At 36.1% G+C, this 23,142-nt stretch overlaps 2 protein-coding genes across 6 annotated transcripts in view; both read left to right on the forward strand.

Moving 5' to 3' along the window:
- GAR1 (GAR1 ribonucleoprotein) overlaps positions 1-5,467 on the forward strand; it is a 9,110-nt gene extending 3,643 nt beyond the window's left edge. For all 5 annotated transcript variants that reach the window (XM_077778455.1, XM_077778457.1, XM_077778459.1 and 2 more), the window contains exons 5-7: positions 3,143-3,281; positions 4,717-4,782; positions 5,163-5,467. In XM_077778455.1, the coding sequence (XP_077634581.1) occupies positions 3,143-3,281; positions 4,717-4,782; positions 5,163-5,176 (219 nt within the window). In that variant the 3' untranslated portion in view covers positions 5,177-5,467. The remainder of the gene's footprint in view (positions 1-3,142; positions 3,282-4,716; positions 4,783-5,162) is intronic.
- Positions 5,468-7,429: 1,962 nt separating this feature from the next.
- Positions 7,430-21,836, forward strand: RRH (retinal pigment epithelium-derived rhodopsin homolog). The gene is made up of 7 exons (XM_077778481.1): positions 7,430-7,558; positions 11,775-11,965; positions 13,758-13,857; positions 14,459-14,612; positions 15,732-15,900; positions 19,995-20,173; positions 21,722-21,836. Exons 1-7 carry the CDS (start codon positions 7,453-7,455, stop codon positions 21,834-21,836), a joined length of 1,014 nt encoding a protein of 337 aa, XP_077634607.1. The 5' UTR covers positions 7,430-7,452.
- The last annotated feature ends 1,306 nt before the right edge of the window (positions 21,837-23,142 follow it).

Genomic DNA, 23,142 nt, shown 5'->3' on the forward strand with positions numbered 1-23,142 from the left:
AAAAAAAAAAAAAAAAAAAGCCCCAACCTGAAAAATGTAATTAATACAGGCTTTCAGAAATTATTCTTATATTAGCAGATTCTATAAATGCTGAAATATGCTTCTTAGTTTATCTAAAACTCTTATGGGAAAGCTTACATGACCAGACATTTTAAGTTAAAATACTAAATTGTGAAACATTATTTGGAAGAAGTGAGATATTAAATGATTTCACAAATAATTTCAATAACATTATGATACATGCTGTGAAGGAGAAATATGAATTGCTATGCAAATGCTAGTAGTGGGAACCACATTTAGTATATTGGCTTTCTGAGGGAGTGAGCCAGAAGCTCAGACCTGAAGGTTGACTAGGGGTGATTACCAAACCTGGTTGCTCATGAGAATAACTGGTCATGTATATCTTGGTCCCACTCTTAGAAATTTGAGCTAGTAAGTCTTAAGTTGGGACCAGGATTCAGTTGTATAAGTATAAAGGAAAGCGCTTGGACAGTGTTGATGTAGTTAGATAATTTTGATGTAGTTCAGAACCATTGCTAGCCAAAGAGGAGAAAGCACATTACAAGTAGAGAAAACAGTAAGTGCAAGTCTCTGAGCCAGTAAGCCAGTTTAAGAATCTGAAAAAGGCAGAAATATAGCATGGGCATAGAACATTTAGGAGCAACTAGAGGTAAGCAGGGGCTGGGTTACTTAAGGCTTTCAGGTCATGGGAGAGAGTTTAGACATTAGCTTTAGTTTTGTTTTTAAATATTAGAATGAATATGGTTACGTTTATACTTAAGAAGAGCACTGTCAAAATGAAAGTACCCTGGAAAGGGGTTAGTACTATATGTGAAGGGTCCAGGTCAGAGACTGCTACATTTGTCCCAGAAGAGATAATATTTTGGACTAGGGTAGTAGTGACAGAAATGGAGAAGAGTGGATAGATTTATGAGAGACACATGAAATAGCCACCGATAGATCTTGGTAATTGATTAGCAGTTGAAGTTAAAAATATCACCACCCTGGGACACCTGGGGGTTCTCAGTCATTTGAGCATCCAACTCTTAATTTTGGCTCAGGTCATGATCCCAGAATTGTGGCATCAAGCCCCACGTCAGGTTCTGTGCTGAGAATGGAGTCGGCTTTGGATTCTCTCCCTCTCTGCCCCTCCCTAGTGTGCACATTAAAAAAAAAAAAAATTCCCACCTTTCAGATGTTTGGTTTCAACATCTCTGTGGACAGTGTCACCCATGGTACCAAAATAGGAAACACTGGAGAAGAAGGGAATTGGGGGGAAGATGATGAATTCAGTTTTAGACATAATGAGTTAGGTGCACTTGTGAGATATTCACACAGGAGCTCAGAGGAAGAGTCTGGACTAGAGATGGAATTGAAAATTGTCATTGTACAGACAGTATATGATACCGTCTAGGAAGAAAGAATGAGGAAAAGAGCTTTGGGGTACATCCTAAATTTATATGTCTATCGAAGACTGAGAAGTAACATCGGTAAAGAAGGTGGCAAACCAGGAGAGTTTCATAAAGGTGGTTCTCACCAAAGTCAGGAGAACAGAATGTTTCCAAGGGAAAGTGCTCAGCTGTGGCAAAATGTTGCTTTCAAGTGTTCTTTGGATTTAGCAACAGGGAGGTCAAAAGCTTGTGGAGCCAGTGGGGTGGGCCCAGCACTGATTCAAATAGGAGATTAGATGGGGACAATGTTTTGTTGCTAGCATAGGGCTGCTACTGGCTGTAGAAACCCTGACAAGTACGCACCGGGAAACTGAACTGCTTTAGGTGGGCCTGACAGCCTGGCTTCTCATTTGGTGACCTGAAAATAAGAATTTGCTTGTGATAGCCATTTAAATTTGATCTGGATGCCCGCCTTTTCTCACAGTATTACTTATTAGAGGATTTATATTTAGTTTTTTTAATCATCAGATAGTAAATTGGTACATTCTTCCTCTCCCCATTTCTAGATCCACTGTTACGGTTCAGACCCTCCTTATCCAGCCTAGGTTATTATCATCATCTCTAGACCAGTGCTGACCAAATGAATTTTCTGTAATGATGGAAATCCCTGCCAAGTCCAATAGCCACTAACAATTTGTAGCTATCATACCTGAAATGTGGCTAATGTAACTCAGGAACTGAATTTTTAATTGTTAACTAATTTAAATAACCACATGTGGCTGGTGGCTGCCATATCACTCAGTACAGAGCTAGTCCCTGTTTTTGAATGAATGGGCTCTGAAGGAAAGAAGAATGATAAGGTGGTATCCAAAGAGGGATTCAGACATCTTGTTATAAGTGATACATTTATCATTTTGAAACTCCTTATGCATGTTTTATGTAAAATTGTGAGATATACCCCATTATGTTTCATTACTGTTGAAAAATTACCTCTTTAATTCTAAATAATAGAATGGATTTAGTTTATGTATATCCTCTGTTACTTTGTATGTTGAGCAAATAGTTACTGATTGAATCCTTTATTAAAGTCTTAAAATAGCGATTGTGTCTGGGTTTTGTTTTGAACTTTAATGTTAAATTTTTAATAGCTTTCATTTTTCCTAGGGCAATTCTATTGAGTGAAAATGTAGTTAATTTTTGGAAGATATCTGTTTCTAAAGAGAAATGAGATTGAATTGGTCTCGGTTTAAAAAAAAAATTTTTTTTTAATGTTTATTTCTGAGAGAGAGACAGAGACAGTGAGTAGGGGAGGGTCAGAGAGAGAGGGTGACACAGAATCTGAAGCAGGCTCCAGGCTCTGATCTGTCACCACAGAGCCCAACGCGGGGATCGAACCCACGAACCGTGAGATCATGACCTGAGCCAAAGTCAGATGCTTAACCGACTGAGCCACCCAGGCGCCCCAGAATTGGTCTAGGTTTTTATTTATATACATGGAATGCTTATTGTGTGCAAAGGTTAAGTGCTTTTATACATTACTTTTTTGATCTTCACCAAGACTATATGGGTAGGCACTTTATTCTCTTCATTTGACAGATCAGAAAACTAAGGCAAAAAGAAATTCTTTGCCCAGGGCTACACAGTAGTTAATAAGGTTGGGATTTGGACCCAGGCTATTTTGAGTGTAGTGTATAGGTTGTACTGTACTACTTTCCAAATCATCACACTAATTGTTTCTGTTATACTTCCAGTTTTATATAGACCCATATAAACTGCTACCACTGCAGAGGTTTTTACCTCGACCTCCAGGTGAGAAGGGACCTCCAAGAGGTGGTGGCAGGGGAGGTCGAGGAGGAGGAAGAGGCGGAGGTGGCAGAGGTGGCAGAGGTGGTAAGTTACTTGTGGGGGAAAATTCCTAATGAGATTTCAAAGTTGCAGCCAATTTGCATAGTACAATTTAATTTGTATGTAGGAAACTTCTCTTGTGTTTGTTTTATTGTTTTAGAAAAACTATTTTCAAATCTTGGCAGGTTGCCATAGTAATAATGTTTAGTTTCAATAACTTATTTTTTAAAAATCTAATAAAGCATAATTTTGAGGGATTTTATCTCTATGGGGTTATTCATGTTTTGCTGAACATTTTATAAAGTATAAGATTATCCTGACTTAATTTTAGTTTTTTAATTAATATCACTGGGTGTTGAATATATGCTGAGAGCTTGTCATGTTCTTTTAATATCCACGTATGTTCCTGTAATATTCGGCAGAACCTTGTGAGCTAGGGGATAGCCTTATTTTAGATGAGGAAATGGGAGGCTTACAAAAGTTAATTTGCGCTAATCAAGCAGTCCGCAGTCCCAGACATAAACTCCTATCTTCTGATGTTATGTCAAAGACTTAACCAATAAATTCATTGCTTGGTTTTCAGCATTTTGACATAGGTATTTGTGGAAGGTTTTGTAACATGCATCATTATGAGCGGTTAGATGATGCCTGGGGCTGGGGACAAGGTGGGGCGCAGCACGAGTAGTACTAGATCTGTGAGCAGGAGTGTGGGGCTGGGGGACAGGTTGATGGTAGAGGAGGCTTTAGGAAGGGGAGCTGAAAAGTAGTTGGACATCTTCTGTTACTGAATCAGAAAGGAGAGAGAATTCTGTTTTCACCTTTGCCTTTCTCAATTTAATTATTTCACTTTAAACGTACTTTTTTTCTGTCCAGTTAGCTAGGAATCTGAAAATGTAGCTTTTTAAAATATTTTTGAGAATCTAATGAGATCCCCTTTATTCCCATTCTATATTCAGTCTCATATATAACATTGAAAAAACACACTCATCTATCTTCTTAAAACTTTTATATATTTATATCATTACTTTAGAAATATGTTTGTTTTTCTTCTTCTTATAATTCATCATTTCTTACAGAGTTAGCAACCAAAAGAAGTAAAAATGAAGACTCAAATAGGAGACCAAATATATGCTGAATAATTGAAAAATTTAAATTTTTTATTCAACATGTGAGCATCAGTGATGGTCCATATGCCAATGAATTAACTTTAAATATTGTATCTATTATAGTTTCCCCAGAGTAAAACCACTTCTGTCTGCTATCCTTTGTTCTTAGGGTTAAAAAGCCTTAGTTCAATCAAAAAAGTAACTACTGTAAGCGAAAGTTGAGGTACGCATATGTTTAACAGCAGGGCTAAATAGAACTTTAAAGTAACACGTTTTTGTAATTCATTAAAACAATACTTGCTTAGAAGGGCGGTGTAGGGTGTTAGGCTTATCAGAGTAGGATAGGCTATAGTAATTATTTCCTCTGTTTTTAGGTGGCTTTAGAGGTGGAAGAGGAGGTGGAGGTTTCAGAGGAGGAAGAGGTGGTGGTGGTTTCAGAGGTGAGTGGAAAAAAAAAATCTTTGAATCACTAAATTTCTAGAATTTATATTATCTACCATTTAAAGTTTCTATTCACTTTTATTTCTGTTTTCCCAGTATATAGAACACTATGGTGTTCTTGACGTTAGCCTATTTTATAGCTTTATTTTATGTCACTTTCTTGCTTTTCCCTTTGAAATTTTTCACCTAAGTCAACTTTGTTTTGCCATATTATTAATTTGAAAAATAAAAAATGTCATATGAATGTTAGTTAAATTTGGTAAATTGGTTTGCTAAACAATATAAGAATTAATGCTGAGTTTAAACTTGACATTTGGAATATTGTCCTACTAAAATTCATTTTTCTGTAGACTTAATATTTTCATTTTCTCTTAATCAGGGAGAGGACATTAAGTGTAACAGTTGACAGAGAAACTTCCTGCATGATCTACTTCTGTGGATCAGAAACTTGTTTCTTGAGCAAGCCTTGAAGTCTTCTTAAGACAGTGGAACTGAAATGTCAACACCATGCAAAAATAAGTGCAGCAGAATAGGCAATTTTGCTCTAAAAGAGTATGATAACAAGAAGTATTTTCATGTTTTGTACAATGCTTGGAACTCTGTGGGTGCTTAATATTAATAAATGGACAATTTTCATTTGAAGCATACTTGGGATTTTTAAAATAAAGTGTTTTATTTCCTTAAGTTATATAGAGTTGTGTTTATTAAACCAGAGTTAATTTTGAAGTTAATAGGAACAAGGAAGCTTAAACCCAGTGGATTGCAGATAGAAAAATGATTTGTTTACATATATAACTGACCTTTAAAAAAGTAGGTTAGTAGAACAGTACTTTAACATTATTTATAATTAACACCTCCTTTCAAAATCCTTGCCTTTTGTATATGAGAACATTAGCACCCTTTATTGCATTTCACTTTTGTACGTAAGTGATACATTTGAGTATTCTAAGCCTCATCCAAGTATAGCTTCTGTGCATCAGTCATGAAGCATGAAAAAGTAGTTTGTACTTAGCACACTCATAAACTGTAAAGCTTTTGTCTAAAGCAGATAAATTCAGAATTGTTTTTCTTTTCTTTAGTTCTTACAAGTAGAAGTAATTATTTCTGGAATATTTAAATGGATGCCAAAACAACGTAGAAAAGAAAATGAATATGAACCTGGGAACCAGAGAAAACTCAATTTTTGTTTTATTCTGCATACTGAATGCAAAAAACAAACAACCCAAAGCCAACCCTAAAACCCCAATAACCCAGAGGTTTTTTTTTTAAAGGGAGAATTGCTTTTAGGTGTTATGTTAATTGCTTTAGGGTCATTTGAAAATATTTTGTTCTTGGAATACTGATGAGATTCACTCAAAGTATAAATAACTCTTCAGAGTATTAGTTTACATTTATAAAAATTTGAGTATGGGTACCTATAACATCTGGGACAGATTAACCTTCATTTTCTATAGCTGGGAGAATCAAGGCAAAGGATTATCTTGTGTCCTTTCTTGCTGTGCCATTCTGTTATAAAATTAAATTAAGTGGGTAAATATAGCCCTCTAGTGGTTCTGTTCTATGCTTACAGTGTTAATGTTGGTGCATCCAGCATTTCCCCGAAGTTACTGATTTAAAATAAACATTGCAAAGAATCAGATTTTAGTAATACTACATGACAGAAAAAATATGGGGAGGGGGTGGTGAGGAAGGTGGTAGGAATGTTTATTCTAACAATTTTCATGTTAGATTATAACCCATCTATAACCTACGTTTTGGGTTGTTAACAAGAAGTCCAGAATATTATAATTGCCCTGTATTGCATGAGATGAATGACTGAATCTAGATACTTGGCTGATATATTCTGTGACTTATTATTAGATAATTGTGCATACCAAAACATAGGGTAAATTAAGTGAGGTGGATTGTGAAATAAATCCAGCTATATCAATGCTATGAAATACAGGCTATTAATAGGTTAGACTCAGGTTTACTGACCTGGAATTTATGATCTGGCTTTAGGAGAAAACATGTTACAGAATGATTTTTTATATGCATATCTCCCCATTTTTGCTTAAAAAAAAAAAGTGGGAGAAACCTCAAATCCTAGTATGAATATATATTAGAGAAGATATACACCAAAAAAAATATTCTACCTTTAGGGGAGTGAGATTTGGAAGGATGGAGGGAGACTACTTCTTTATGTCTGATTATTCAGATTGTTCTGGAAAAAGAAATGGAAACGGAAAAACTTGAACGGCTCAACAGAAAGTAGGGTCCTTAACCTGAACAGTTGTAGCTGACCAAGGCTGGTTCTTAATTTCAGAACAGATTTCCAGCAGCAATCAGTTAAGTCAGCTCCTGCACTGATTTTGAATTTGTTTGTTTGAATGGGATGTGTGCACTTGATAATCTCCTTAGATACTAGGCTGATGCCCAAATTGTTTAAGATGTGTGGTGCTTGGTATTTCTCTTTATTTTGCTAATAAGCTTTCCCCTTGTTCTGGGAATTAAAATCCTTTCCCTAGCCCAATTAAATTTGGTAAGGGAGGGCCTCCATGAAAAGGGCCTTCTTTGAGGTCTTTGAGTGGAAATGATTGGTTCTGAAAATTCTTCTTCACCGGCTCTTAAAACATTCCATAATCATTGAAGGCTCATTATGAAGGCTGTCTCAATTTCTTTCCTCCAAAATGCTAAGGAATACTTTAGAAAACAGTTCAGACTCTAAAAATGAAGATGGCTCGGTCTTTTCACAGACTGAACACAATATTGTTGCAGCGTACTTGATCACAGCAGGTATGGATGCTTGCTCCATTAACTGTTACTTTGCTTTCGAATGGGTGATGAAAAACAGTTTTTCAGCATAAGGCAGTAGGGAAAAGTATGGGATTGGAGATGTTTCAAGTCCCTTATCTTTTCTGAGTTGGGGTGCTCATGTGGGCAATAAGGATGATACTACTTGCCATGTTTCCTGGCTGTAGAGTAAGAGAACGTGGGTGAAAGGATAAATGAAGGCATTGTTAATGGTGGCTAATGCCACACAAGTTAATTTTGAATCCTGATAAACAATGTGACAGTGGTGAAGTGGGGCTGAGAAAATTTTTCTATAAAATGAATATTTTTTAAAATAATCATCCATATATTTGGTTATTACATTGTCAAATTAAGGCTTTATTGGGGAAGAGTGTGTACCATGGCAAAAATATATTTTTAGGTCATTTACTATTCTCCTACATCCTCTCTGTCATCTTTTCTTTGGTGGCAGAATCTAATTAAGATTCTGGGAAATCTAATTAAGGTCCTGGAAGGAAAATTAAAGTTATAAAAAGGGAGAGCAGACTGTATTGTCGTTGAAGACGGTGGAAATTCAGCTCATTCCCAGAATGCTGTGTTGGAAAACTCTTGTGCTTTGGATTTCATCTTTTAATATCTTTGCAACAGTGAGCAAATTCCATCAGCTTTTTGTTCTTCCATTTTCTTACCTTAAAACAGGATAAGAAGAAGATAGTGTCATGATTGTTGTGAAGAGTAAAACTGAATGACTTAAATGACACAGACGGTAGTTGGACACATGTGTTTCTTTCTTCTCATATGCACAGTCATTGATGTATATTGGATTAAGAGAAAGGTGTTTACTGAAAGAGGGATGGGGAAATTACAGTAGAAGTTGTCTCATCTTTTTTAGGTATAGGTTGAATTGTATAAATTTTATACTAAGCAGTCACTTCATTCCCAACTTTATGCTCAGTAATGAGTTTTAGAAGTAACTCTGTACATTGGGTTGTTATCATCTTTTGGATTGACATGAAAATTCATCCAAATTCAAATATGTTTAAAAGTGGAGCAAAAAGTATAACATCCTATGGTATTCAGTTTATTCTTTATAATTGCTTAGTTTCCCTATAATTTATAATTACTTTAGTATTAGAAATTATCATCCCTCAGATAATTATTGTAAATTTTAGTACTATGCTAGTTTGTTCATTCGAATACCTCTGTATAATAAGTATTGGACATGTTCTATTTTCTTTTTGATTCTTCTGTTGTTGAAACAATATGAGAATAGAATATGCTAATTAAAGAGAAAATCATCACAATTACATAGAAATACTTTGTATATAAACTTTTGGCTTAGTTTTTTATAGATAATCAAGAAAAGCTATCTTTTAAAAAAATTTTTTTAATGTTTTATTTATTTCTGGGAGAGAGACAGTATGAGCAGGGGAGGGTCGGAGAGAGAGGAAAACACAGAATCCGAAACAGGCTCCAGGCTCTGAGCTAGCTGTCAGCACAGAGCCTGATGTGGGGCTCGAACCCATGAACCGTTGAGATCATGACCTGAGTCGACGTCGGACACTCAACCGACTGAGCCACCCAGGTGCCCCAAAAAGCTATATTTTTTTTATCTGTTTATAAAAAATAGCATGCAAAGAAAATTTCTTGTTAAGAAATTGTTCTCTCTGGTTCTTGTGCCCATAGCGGTAACAATAATAGTAATCTCACTACAACTACAAAGATGACCACCACCACCACTACTACTGCTACTGTTATTTGAATTTTAGCACTGTTCTACTGACTGGTATAGAATAATTCATCCTTACACTAAGTCAGTCAGTAACTTAGTTTTATTTTCCCTGTTTATATAGACAAAGAGTTTAAGTAACTTGTCCACCCAAATCTACTAAGTAGCTACACCAGGATTTGAAGTCAGACATTTTGGTTCTAGAGCCCTCACATGTTACCTCAAGGATCAGTTTCTGTTTTTTTAAAAATTTTTAATCTTTAAAGTTCATTTATTTATTTTGAGAGAGAAGAAGAGCAGATATACGAACTGAGAAGGGGCAGAGAGAGAGAATCCCAAGCAGGCTCTGGATTGTCAGTGGAGACCACGATGCAAGGACTAAAGAGCGGCCCCTGGCTGGCTCATTAGGCAGAGCATGTTGCCTTTGATTGCGGGGTTGTGAGTTCTACCTGCACGTTGGGTGTAGAGATTACTTAAAAATAATACCTTAAAAAAATAAAAATAGAGCCAAAGAATCATTAAATTTGCTCTCATAGTGCCTTACTTATGCGTTGGAGGAATAATAGAAATTAAGGTGAGTTTTAGTTGTGGTCTGTTTATTAAATAAATCTACTATATGCCACATACTCATAGAACACAGAAGTCATTAGGAGCCTGAAATCTAGACAGGAATACTAGGAATATATAAAAGGTAAAGGATATATCATCACACAAGATTCATAACGTATGATATAAGCAAGCACTTCGAGAATTTAGAGAACAGAGAATACTGTGGGTAGGGGAAGGCACTAGTACAGAACTGGGCTTGAATAGAACTTTGAAGGATAGATAGAACTTGATTGAATAGGTAGAGGAAAAAAGTAGGGTGGGCTTGTTTTGACAAGTGGGAAAATTTGCTTAAAGAAAATGAAAACCGATCAAGGCAGTAACTGGAATATCAGGTTGGGACATGTGGGCTTTTATCCCACAGCCAACAGAGGAGAGTATTGATCAGTCCTGAGAAGAAACAATTCTATGTTGTAGCAAGCTTATTCTGCCCCAGCGAGGAGGGGAAAGAACAGGAATCTGGAAAATTAGTGTAACAAGATGCTAAAAGGAAGTTTTGAATGAGGGTGCCAAGAAGTTCTTCAGCTGATACTTTTGTGTGTTGATGCTTGGAAACCTTCCCTCACTAGAATTGCTGGGGGACTATGCACCAGTTGTACTCTTCAGGATGGTGAATACAGCTCTATTTCATTGCTTACCCCTCCTTTAGCCCCTAGGAATCTGGTAATGGCTCTAGCCTCTCTCAGCCAAAATCTACTCATCCCCCACCGCCACTGTTTGGACCTGGTATGACCCACATCTGGGATATTTATACATCCTTTGCAGAAGGTAGAGGTTGTGGGTGCCTGGGTGGCTCAGTCAGTTAAGCGTCCGACTTCGGCTCAGGTCATGATCTCACGGTTCACGGGTTTGAGCCCCGCGTCAGGCTCTGTGCTGACAGCTAGCTCAGAGCCTGGAGGCTGTTTCAGATTCCGTGTCTCCCTCTCTCTGACCCTCCCCTGCTCACACTGTCTCTCTCTCTCTCTCTCTCAGAAATAAATAAAACATTAAAAAATAAAAAAAGAATGTAGAGATTGTTAATCAGGCTAACATGCATGTCTGGTCCACTCAACAATATTACTCATTGTATATTAACACACGGCCATTCTGATTATGTTCAGTCATCTATCTACCTAAGTCCAGCCTGTTCCAGGCCATTGACAACAATTGAGTTTGTGGACCTGCAAGGCTAAGAGTCAGATCCCACTCTATGGAAATTTGACTAGGGTGCTATCACCTGTGAAGCTTCACAATGTACCTAAAAGCCAGCTTGACTTCCTTTTTGGATAGGCAAACCTTACAGTGTGCATTCTACAGGGGTGTATGTTGGATGAAGACCTCTGATTTGGACATGTTGAATTTCAAGAAATATTGGCACAGTCATATGATCTTATACATGGTAGATCTCTAATAAATGTTTAATGACAAGGAGTTGAAGGAAAAGGGATATGGAACTGCAGCATGGGTCACTGCTAGAATGTGACAGAAGAGCCGTTAGGACAGAATGATAGTTGAGGCTTGAGAAAGGAAACTTGACAAAGAGAAAGCTTCGGGCCTTAGGAAGGAGGAGGAAGAAGTTAGACTGCTAAAAGAGATGGTACGGTCATCCATATATCTTAAAAATCAGCAGGGGTGGTATCATGAAAGATAAGAGGAATTTCAAAGGAAGAGTGATTAACAGTTAAAATCCACCTTCAGTGCAATTGGTAAATTCTTTGTTATTTTATTGATTCTATTGCACAGAAAGGCTGTGAATATATTACAAACAGTTTTAAGAACAGTTGAAGCTCCTCAAAGAAATGAACTAAAATGGATTTGCTATTTGAAGGAGCTTAGATATTTAATTTTGATACTACTTTTAAACATTTAAGTTAAACAAAGTGATTTTTTTTTATATGTTCTCAGGTATGATAAGTATTCTCAGCAACATAATAGTTCTGGGCATCTTCATTAAGTACAAGGAACTTCGGACTCCCACAAATGCAATTATCATTAACCTGGCTGTTACTGATATAGGGGTCAGTAGCATTGGATATCCCATGTCTGCAGCTTCAGATCTGTATGGAAGTTGGAAATTTGGATATGCAGGATGTCAGGTATTGGAGATCCTTTGGAATGCAAGCAAAGTAAAATAGATTAAAGACATGTAAATTTAAATGTCTAAAAAAAATTCCCTAGGGTTTCAATCAAATAAGATCATGTAGGATAATAGGTAAAGTGCTCTTATTGAAGAGAGCTTCAGGAGTGACTGGGAAATATATTCTTTAATAAGAGAAATGACCTTGGTAGCAATCATTATGTTTTTGAAATTTCCCCAACCTAAAGGAAAAATTTTAAAAAATTAGCATTCAACTAGAGAAGAAATGTAAAAATTTGCATATTCAAAAAGAAATATCCTATCTTCATTTGAAACAATGAAATATTTAATGGCAGTATCATAATATCTAAGGAATGTAGTTAAGCTATCAGTTTTTCTCCCCTATGGAAAGTCCTCCAATGGAATTGCTATTATATCTACCATTATTTTTAATGATAAGAAAATATAGAAATATTAATTTGCATATCCTAGTGGGCAGACATGACTTTTGCCCTGATTTTTAAGAGCAGTTTACTGTTTTAAAAATAGTTTAAAAATTTAATTTAAAAATCATATTTTTAAATTAAATTTTAATTAATTTAAATTTAAATTTATTAATCAACTTTAAATTTAAATTAAAAACAGTTTGCTACTTTACAGAGTTTAAAATTTTAATCTTAAAATTATAAAATTATAGAGAATAAAATGAGAGTAACAGAATAATGAATACTCATGTGTGTACCATCTAGTTTGGTCAGATCTTAATGTTGTGCAATATGTGTTTCAGGTTGTTTTGGTTTTTAAAGATATAAAACTTGAGAAATACTGTTGAAGGCCATTGCACACCATCCCCAATCACATTCCCTTCTCTCCCGTGAATGTTTTTCTGTCTTCGTACATATTTAGGTGCACATAAACTAAACTGCCCGGATATTTTAAATTCTGTATAAATAATGTTTGTGTTACACAATCTTATAGGAGACTATGTTTTTGAGATTTATCCATATTGACGGATACAGTTGGAAGTCACTCATTTTAACTGCCACACGATATTCCATTTTATGAACATACCTCAATGTACTTACTGAGCATTTATTCCCAATGTTTTTCTTTCACCAACAAGGCTTCAATAAACATTTTTATACACCTATAATATGTGAGAGGTTCTTTAAATATATTGGTTAGGAGAGGGATGGTTGGGTTGTAGAGAATATTTATCTTCAACTTCATTAGATGTGCCCAAATTGCTCTCCCAAATGGATATGCCAATTATTAGAACGTCTGTGATTCTACATTCTCCTCAATGCTTGGGACTATCAGACTTTTAATTTTTTTTCATCATTTTGGTGGGTATAAAATTGTATCTTATAATTTGCACTTCTTTGAATACATATTGAGATTTACATCTTATGTCATAAATATTTAGGTTCCCGCTTGTGTGAATCATTTTTCTGTTCTTCTTTTCTCCTTGTTGAATTGTTTGTCTTGTAAACACTAGTATTTTGATGGTTATATGCATTGCACCTAATTTATAGTTTGTTTTTTACTCAGTTAATAGAGTATGTTGTATAGAAGTATTACTTTAGCTCTTAAAAATTTAAAAAGTTTATTTTAATTGATGAAGTCCTAAAGCACTTTCCATAAATGCCTTTACTAAACTAGTTACAATATGACAATGGAAAATGTATTTAAATTATTAAAATAAAAAACACTCAATGTATCTAAAATATATTCTAGCACTGGAATTAAAATGTAAATATCTCTTGCGAGGGTATGTAGAATGGTGGATTCTTTCCAATTTTGATTTTTAGGTTTATGCTGGGTTGAATATCTTTTTTGGAATGGCAAGTATTGGATTACTCACGGTTGTGGCCATGGATCGATACCTGACTATCTGCAGTCCTGACACAGGTATAGCACTTCTCTCAACTTTCTCAGTGAAAGGTACTTCCTGCCTAAGTATCACTCAACACACATTCACTTTAAAATATAAATGTAAAAAAATTTATATGTGTGTGTACATATATACATATATATGTATATATGCAAAGAGTTATGATCATGATCAGTCTTATTCCTCTGACAACCCTTGTCCAAAAGTTTCAATGATTTCCTATTATAATTAGAATAAAATCCAAATTTCATAGCACAGCCTCGAAAGGTCTGTGTGCTCTGGCCCCTGGCTATCTTTCCAGTTTTAGCTAGGGCCTCCCACTTTGGGGTACTGGCCAAGGACTATCCCACTTTGAGATCTTTGTAAATACCATCTCCCTAGGCCTGGGAAGTATTTCTCCCTGCTTGTCCTCTGGCTGGTCCTTTTTATCATTTCAGGTTCTGGCTTAAATGCCATTTTCTTTTCTGAATATAAATTCACATAGATAGGCTCTGAGTGAACTAAAGTGCTTTACAAAGAATATACTTGACAACAACTTTGAATAATTAGTTAAAACAAAGTGGAGGTATGAATTCCTCATTGGCAGATGATGCTAATATTTCATCTGTTTGTTACTAGGAAGAAGAATGACCACCAACGCTTACATCAGCATGATTCTGGGGGCCTGGCTCAATGGTCTCTTTTGGGCTTTGATGCCTATCATAGGGTGGGCTAGCTATGCCCCAGATCCTACTGGGGCTACTTGTACCATAAACTGGAGGAAAAATGATACGTAAGAGACATAATTACACTCTATAATCAAATATTTCTTTTTTTAATATATTTTTTTTAATGTTTTATTTATTTCTAGGAGAGAGAGAGAGAGACAGCGTGAGCAGGGGAGGGTCAGAGAGAGAGGGAGTCACAGACTGAAATAGGCTCCAGGCTCTGAGCTGGCAGTCAGCACAGAGCCCGACGCGGGGCTCGAACGCACGAACCGCGAGATCATGACCTAAGTGAAAGTCGGACGCTTAACCGACTAAGCCATCCAGGCGCTCCTATAATCAAATATTTCTAATGTGGACATTTTCTCACCATTTCAAATTTAAGGTCAGGTCAAATATTTTCCAATCAAAGTATGGCAAAGTGCTTCCTTGGTGGTGATGTGAATCTAGCATTGAATTATGCTTGTTTGCAGGTAAAGGCCATCCAGCTCCCTTGTTCCCCTTACCTTCTTCATCCTCTCTTCTGACACCAGAAGTGGGTACACAAGCACCCACTCGGTATTTGTAACTCAGAGGTAGAATCAGAAAGAGAAAGGGGAGTGTTAGTATCCTTAGAGAGCATGCAGTTCTGCTGAAAGCCCAGGCTGAGTCCCTACTGTCTTCTCAAGATGGTCTGGTGATAAAGCAGAAATTATACAGCAAAACCAGTCACTGTAAGGATTTGCTTGTTTGTTAGTGTTGCTTCTCTATACTTACCAGGAAGAAGAGGGTAAGTAAGAAAATGAAAGATTACTCAGGAAAACAAGAAGAAAATTTCCGAATCTAAATTTAAGACTTTTTCTCTAAAGGGGCAAAAGTAAATATTTTTATGCTTTACAGGCAAGACTGTTTCTGTTTTAATTGTTCAGGCCTGTCTGTGAAAGCAGCCATAGACAGCAGGTAAATGAATATAGTTCCAATAAAATTTAATTTACGAAGACAGATGGCAAGGCTGGGTGTGGCCCATAGGCTATAGTTTGCCAATTCCTAGTCTAAAGGAATTAGTTAGATATCCTTCCTAAGCTATTTAATAATACAGTGAGTGTTGAACAGTGCCAGTATTATTTTTCATAACTGTCCTATTTCCTTTGTCCTATTTAGCACATTATACAAGTAGTGATTTAATGATTTCCTTTTCTTATTTTCAGATCTTTCATTTCTTTCACAATGACAGTTATTGTGATCAATTTTATTGTACCCTTGACAGTGATGTTTTACTGCTATTACCACGTCACTCAAACCATTAAATGTCATAGTACTAGTAACTGCAGTGGATACCTCAACAGAGATTGGTCAGATCAGGTAGATGTGACAAAGGTAAGATTAAAATCCTTAAAATGTTTTTGCAACGGAGCTTTTACACATATGTAGTCTATATTATAGTCACCTCTCCCCAACACTTGATTCTTATTCCCTGGCTCTCTTTCTTGTGTTTGCCTCCATATTTCCTATTTTTTTTTTTTTTTTAAGAGAGAGACAGAGTGCAAGTGGGGGGAGGGGGAGAGAGCACACAGAATCCGAAGCAGGTTTCAGGCTCTGAGCTGTCAGCACAGAGCCCCACGCGGGGCTCGAACCCATGAACCAGGAGGTCATGACCTGAGTCAAAGTTGGATGCTTAATGGACTGAGCTACCAGGTGCCCCTGCCTCCATATTTCTAAATGATATGTTTATTTGCTGTTTTGATATTTTTATTTGCTATTACTCTTGATTTCCTACTACAGAAAATGAGAATTTATTTCTCTTATCTTTCTTACTTCTCCACCCCAACCTTTCTCCTCATCTTGCCAGTATAATGTTAATATTTGGTTACATTATTTTACATTGTTGTAACTACCTAAATGTTTATTACAAACAAATGTTCTTTGATTTGTATTTTTCTTAATAAATATTTTTCTCTTGGGGTTAATAATTCTTTCATTTTCTTTCTTTCTCTTCCTCCCTCCTCTTCTCTGTCCCCTCTTCTGACCCCCATCTGTCCTACCTCCACTCCTCCAGTTTTGGTTACTGTTCTCTGTAACTATTGCCAATTCATCTCTTAACTCACCACCAGAAGTGCCAATGTCCTCTCAATATTTTCAAATGCATCGGAGACTAATTGACTTCATCCTTTTTATTTTTTGGGAACAGTCCCTCTTGGCACTTCCAAGCGTCCTGCTTACACTGGCCCTTCTCTAAGACCACGGCCAGCATCTTCAGATCTCTTTATCACCAAGTAGGAATGCCTTTGGCCTCTTTCCTGTGTTGAATCATCTGTTTTCTGGCTTGCATGCCTTCCTTTTTCTTGGCTATTCTCTCTCATTTGGTGGAGCACATTCTCAAGTAGATTTCTGAGAAGGTTATAGGGAGATACATTTTAAAGATTTTGTTGCCTGGGAAAGTCTTAATTCTATGTTCTTATTTGACTGTTTGCCTTCTATGGAATTTTAAGTAGAAAAATGATTTTCAAAGAGTTTTGAAGGCATTGCCCTAGAGCCTCCTAGCTTCCCGTGTTGCTATTGCCCTAGAGCCGCCTAGCTTCCCGTGTTGCTATTACGAAGGATGACAGCGTGCTGGTGACAGTCCCTTTGTAGTGATCTATGCATTCTCTCTGGAAGCCTGAAGGATCGTTTCTGTGTCTCCAATTTTCTGGAATTTCATGCTGATGTGCCTTGATGGGACTCTTTATTCACCTATGTGCTGGGTACTTGATGAGTGCTTCCAATATGAAGACTCAGGTCTTCCCCTTCTGGGAGACTTCTTGTATTATGTCTCTGGTGATTTCCCCTCCCTGTTCAGTTTTTTGCTGTTCTCTTTTTCTGGAAGTCCTTCTAATTTTCTTAAAAATTTCTCTCCTATGTTGTCCCTGTCTTGGGCTTTGTGTTTGTTTCTTTCTGAGAGATTTCCTCAACCATGTCTATGTCTGGGATTGACTGAGAAAAGTGAGGCTCAAGACTTGGGCACAAAGTTTAATCAGGCACCACAAAATTCAGTAATACCCCCCAAAAGCAGTTAATGTAGTATTTTTAAAAATAAAAAATAAAAATTAATGTCAGAAACCCATATTGAACAAAATATAAAATTTTAAATAAACATAGGATGTCATCCTGCCGTTGCATGACTCACCTCATTACCCCAGTCTTGGCTAACCACACTGTTCGACCTTCCTATTGAATTTTAAAAATTCTCCTGTTTCTTTCATAGATAGGGCATAGGAGAAAATCCATTTCATAAAAAGAATTATTTTACACCCTCTACTCCTTTCTAATAGCTTCCTCTTCTTGTTTTATGGATATATATCTTCTCTCAATTCTCTCATTTATATTCATTACATATTTTTTGTTTCCTCTGAATTTCTGCACCAGTTTTTCGTATCTTTTTAGAAAAAGAATTATTATTGAAGTACAGTTGACATACAATGTTGTATTAGTTTCAGGTGTACAACACAGTGATTCAATGATTCTCTACATGACACAATGTTCACCACAATAATTGTGGTTGTTACTATCTGTCACCATAAAATGTTGTTACAATATTATTGACTGTGTTCCCTATGCTGTACTTTCATCCCTATGACTTATTTTACAACTAGAAGTTTGTACCTCTTAAACCTCTTCACCTATTTTGCCCATCCCCCTATGTTCCTCCCCTCTGGCAATTACCAGTTTTCCATATTTATGGGTCTATTTCTGTCTTTCTGTCTGTTGATTTGTTTTGTTTCTTAGATTCCACATTTAAGAGGAATCATATGGTATTTATCTTTTTCTGTCTGACTTACTTCACTTAGCAGAGTACCCTCTGGGTCCATCCACGTTGTTACAAATGGCAAGGTTTCATTCTTTCTACGGCTAAGTGATATTCCATTGTGGCGTGTGTGTGTGTGTGTGTGTGTGTGTGTGTGTTTATGTATATACATAATATATATATATACATTATATAGATACACACACACACACACACACATAAACACACACACACACACACATATACACCATTTTTGTCTCTGCCCGTCAGTTTGTTTCCTCAGTGTCTGGTGGTCAGTGACTGTCTCCTGCATATTTAAAAGTGATGCACTAAAAAGCTGATTGTAAGCTCATCACTGGGATGTTTCCTTGGGGGAATTTCTGATGCTTTGTATCTCCAGGTATTTTTTTCTGGGCTGGTCAGTTTCCAAGGAGATTCTTTCATGTTCCTTAGTGGGAAGCACAAGTCTGTTTCCCATATTCTTGTGGCTCAGAGCAGGGAGGGAATGGCGGGCAGCACCTCTTTCCAGTACAGTGTTCCAGCTCTCTGCTAAGCCCAAGGTCCTATAGTTTCCTACCTCTTAGGCTGAACCTCTGGGATTCTTCTGGGGAGATGATGGGGCAGTCACATGGCAGAGTGGTAAGGGGATTCAGAAGTCTGTCTGTTTTTGCAGATTTCAGTGAGTTCTATTTTAAGTTCCATGTGCTGCCCTACATTCAGAGCTAGCTGTCACCTCCAATTCCGGGGACTTTCTGAAGTTCTGTGGAATGGATTAGTCTGTATTTCATGTTCCCTCACTGATGGCACTTAAATTTTTTTTTAATTTATTTTTAAATTATTCTTATGTCTGATAAATAATTTACTTCTTGTCCAATGGTTATTCAGTTTTAATTATTACAAGGTTATTGTCTAATCTGTGATTCTCAAACCTTATGGGTTTAGATCTTTTTAAACTTCTTTCTATCATTTTAGTGGGCAATCAATAAGGAATAATGTAAAAATTATACTTTTTTATTTAAAGGAGATGCAAGGGGAGCTGTTTTACAAAACTGTCTGCACTATACATCTATGTGGAGCTCCTGTATTACAATACAATGAACTCAGTATAGGAGTTTGGGTTTTTCCAGATTGAATTTAGAAAGTTATTTTTTATATTAGCAGATAATGACACTGAGGGGAAAAAGCACAATACCAGCAGTCCCTAGTACAATTACTAGAAATGGGTTTTATGTGCCTTTCATTAAAGCCAGCTTTTGTATTCTTCCCTAGAACACCCAAAGAAAGAGGACATTCTTTACATTTGTATAACATTCCATTCATTTAACAGGTTCTTGTTATCATAAAGGATTTTAGGCACACAAACAAAGTACAAACGAAATTTGGAAAAATTCAGTTTTTGGGGTGCCTGAGTGGCTCAGCCAGTTAAGCATCCTACTTCAGCTCAAGTCATGATCTTGTGGTTCATGAGTTCAAACCCCATGTCAGGCTCTGTGCTAATGGTTTGGAGACTGGAGACTTTTTCAGATTTTCTGTCTCTCTTTCTCTCTCTTTCTCCCTCCCCTTTCCCCACTTGCTCACTCTATTGTTCTCTCTCAAAATTAAATAAAACATTTAAAAATTAAAAAAAAATAAAAGAAAATATTTCAATATTTTAGATATTGGGTTTGCCACATACTGATTTATTTTTCAGATGTCTGTGATAATGATATGTATGTTTCTGGTGGCGTGGTCCCCTTATTCCATCGTGTGCTTATGGGCTTCTTTTGGTGACCCAAAGAAGATCCCTCCCTCAATGGCCATCATAGCTCCACTATTTGCAAAATCTTCTACATTCTACAATCCCTGTATTTATGTGGTTGCTAATAAAAAGTAAGTAATGTCTAAAATGCTTTTAAATAAAAAAGATATAGAAAGAATGTTTGAAAAATTTATGGTGGGAGAGGAAAGGGACAGAAATTCACTTCAAACTAGTGTAAAAATTATTTGGCTCATGCAACTGGAGAAGCATCTAGGCCCTAAAATGCTTAGGGCTCCAGTTCTATGAGAGCCTCTTCCCACATGGAGGCGAGATGGTTACAGCAACACACAACACACATTCTACCAGCTAAGCATTTCCAAATTCGAGTTTCATCTCAGATGGCTCCCTGGCAGAAAAGCTGCTGGAAGGTATTAGTAGGCTCAGCTTGGTTCTCATGATTACCTCATCCCAAATTCATGGAATTGATTTTCCAAAGAAAAGAGTGGTTCTATTACCAGAAAACAGACAAGGTGAGGAAGGCAACACTGAACTCCATAACTGGGTAGCATAGTTGTATATTAGGACAGAAGATATTCAAATGCAAGGGAAAAACCCAGTGCTAAAGTAAAAGGACTTCAGGGGTGGAAGGACTTCAGATAATAAAGACTCTTCCCCCTTGTTGGGACTCAGCAAAGATTTCCTTCTGTCTCCTCCGTGAAGCTTAGATTATTTTATTTCCTATTACTGTGGAAAGTTGGGATAATTAATTTCTTGTCCTTAAATATTTGATCAGAAAGGTCTCAGTAGAGGTCAGGTAATTTGATCCTGGAATGCCAGTACTACTTCTATTAAACTTACATATTTATGCACATGTTTGATAGAGCAGCTTTAGCTACAGGAATACAGAGAAACAAAAACTTTTAAGAGCAAACAGACCACATAAGAATAACGAACACGTTTTTATTTATTTTGAGAGAGAGAGAGAGTGCACATGCATGCACAAGTTAGCAGAGGAAAGCCAGAGAAATAATCTCAAGTAGGCTCTTGGCTGTCAGCACTGAGCTTGACACAGGGCTCTATCTCATGAACTGTGAGATCACGACTTGAGTAGAAATCAAGAGTCAGAGATTTTTCCTTTAACTTGGAATAGCATTATTTATTTATTTATATTTTAAATTATAATCTATTGTCAATTTGGTTTCCATGTAACGCCCAGTGCTCATCCAAGAGTGAGAGGTTTAACCAGCTGAGCCACCCAGGTGCCCCAGGAACACATTTTAAATTCAGAGCCTACTGGTAGTTCTTTTGGAAAAATTAGTAATTTTCAAGCTCCCCTTAATTTCGACTGGCCTTTGCTCAGAAGAGCAAATGCATGAAATATACATCCTTGGTTCAAGTAAACTGTAATTGACATTAGAAGTGTCATCTTAAACAGGCATAATTATTGATTTGTATTAAATGCCTTCAAAATTTATAATCAATGGTGTAAAACTGGTCTTTAACTGTACCATATACTTTATACATTTATGAATGCTTTTAACAGGAGACGATAAAGTTGGAGGCAGAAATTTATTTGGAGATGTCAATTAGCGGTAATGGCATCTTAGCCATATTTAAAAATGCTTTAAAAGTTCCAAGTCATTATAGGATAATGCCAGTTTTCCCCTTTTTTACTGTAGATTTCGGAAGGCGATGTTTGCCATGTTCAAATGTCAGAGTCACCAAGCTATGCCCGTGACAAGCATTTTACCAATGGATGTATCTCAAAACCCACTGACTTCTGGAAGAAAGTAACATAAGAGAAAAGGCACACAGTATCAAAATATTTTATTTACTTTTTTCTCCAATAGTTTGGTTTTATTTTAAATATGATCCTGTTTGTATCAGATACATAGATTATTGTCCTATCAGACCCTAAATTCCTCAAGTGTAGCTCCTAGTTCTTTTGTTTGTGGGATGGCTACTGTAGTGAATGCGTCTTTATTTCCATTATGTAAACTTATGTCCACCTCCTATGATGAATCTAGGCACGTGAGATTAAGGCCCATTCTCTTTCTCCCAATCATGGCATTCATTACTCTGTATCAATGACCGAGTAACTTGCCTGCGTCCTCCATTAGACTAGAAATAGTAACTATTTTAATGTTAAAATAAATTAATAATAATAATAATANAGTCTTCAATAAGTAAATTGCAGAAATGAGTTGTTGGATGTTCCTAGCTAGATGGAAAACATTTTTATCATTTCACATTTAAAAAAAATTGATGTAAATATTAACATACTATTTAACAAAATAAACAAATGAATATTAAACACTATTGCTTCTAAATCACATTTGTTAATGCACATATTTACTTTATATAGTAATATAACCTCTGTGTATATTTTTATGTATTCTGCATTTTCAACTAACAGTTTTCTGTATATGTATTTCCATATATTTTCCACTAGAATTAATCAGAGTGGTTTTTTTGGTGTGTTTTTGTTTTTTTGTTCCTATTTTGTCTGAAACTTATAGAGGCAAGAACACAACATGTGATCTACTCTCTTAACCAGTTTTTAAGTGTATAATATGGTGTTGGTAACTGTGAATACAGCATTGACAGCACATCTGTAGAACTTATTATTTTGCTTAACTGAAAACATCTATTGATAGTTGTATACTTGTTCTTTGATGTATCTTTAGCTCGTAGTTGCCTTGTTGCTTGGCACAGAGTAGACACTCAATAAAAAAATTGTTGAATGTTGAATACATTTGTAGACTCACATATTTGTTGTTTGAAATAACCATTAAGCATCGTATGATAATGTAACACTGTTTAAATAATGGACATTTAAAATCTACAGTATTTTATTTTAATTGAGCACATTTTTTTCTGACTTTGTTTTTATATGCATTCTATCAGTTTTAAATAAAACTTTCTATAATATTCTTGCTTTTATAGAATTTCCTTTTTAAAAAGTTTTTTGGTTTAAAGATGATTGATAGAACCACCCAATACAATAGCAAGATTAAATTAAATATATATGATATATGTATGTCATCAGGGAAGGCCTATCAATACACACACACATGCACACACATGAACTAAATCCATG

This window comes from Crocuta crocuta, unplaced genomic scaffold (assembly GCF_008692635.1).
Source record: "Crocuta crocuta isolate KB4526 unplaced genomic scaffold, BGI_CrCroc_1.0 scaffold587, whole genome shotgun sequence".
NCBI lineage: Eukaryota > Metazoa > Chordata > Mammalia > Carnivora > Hyaenidae > Crocuta > Crocuta crocuta.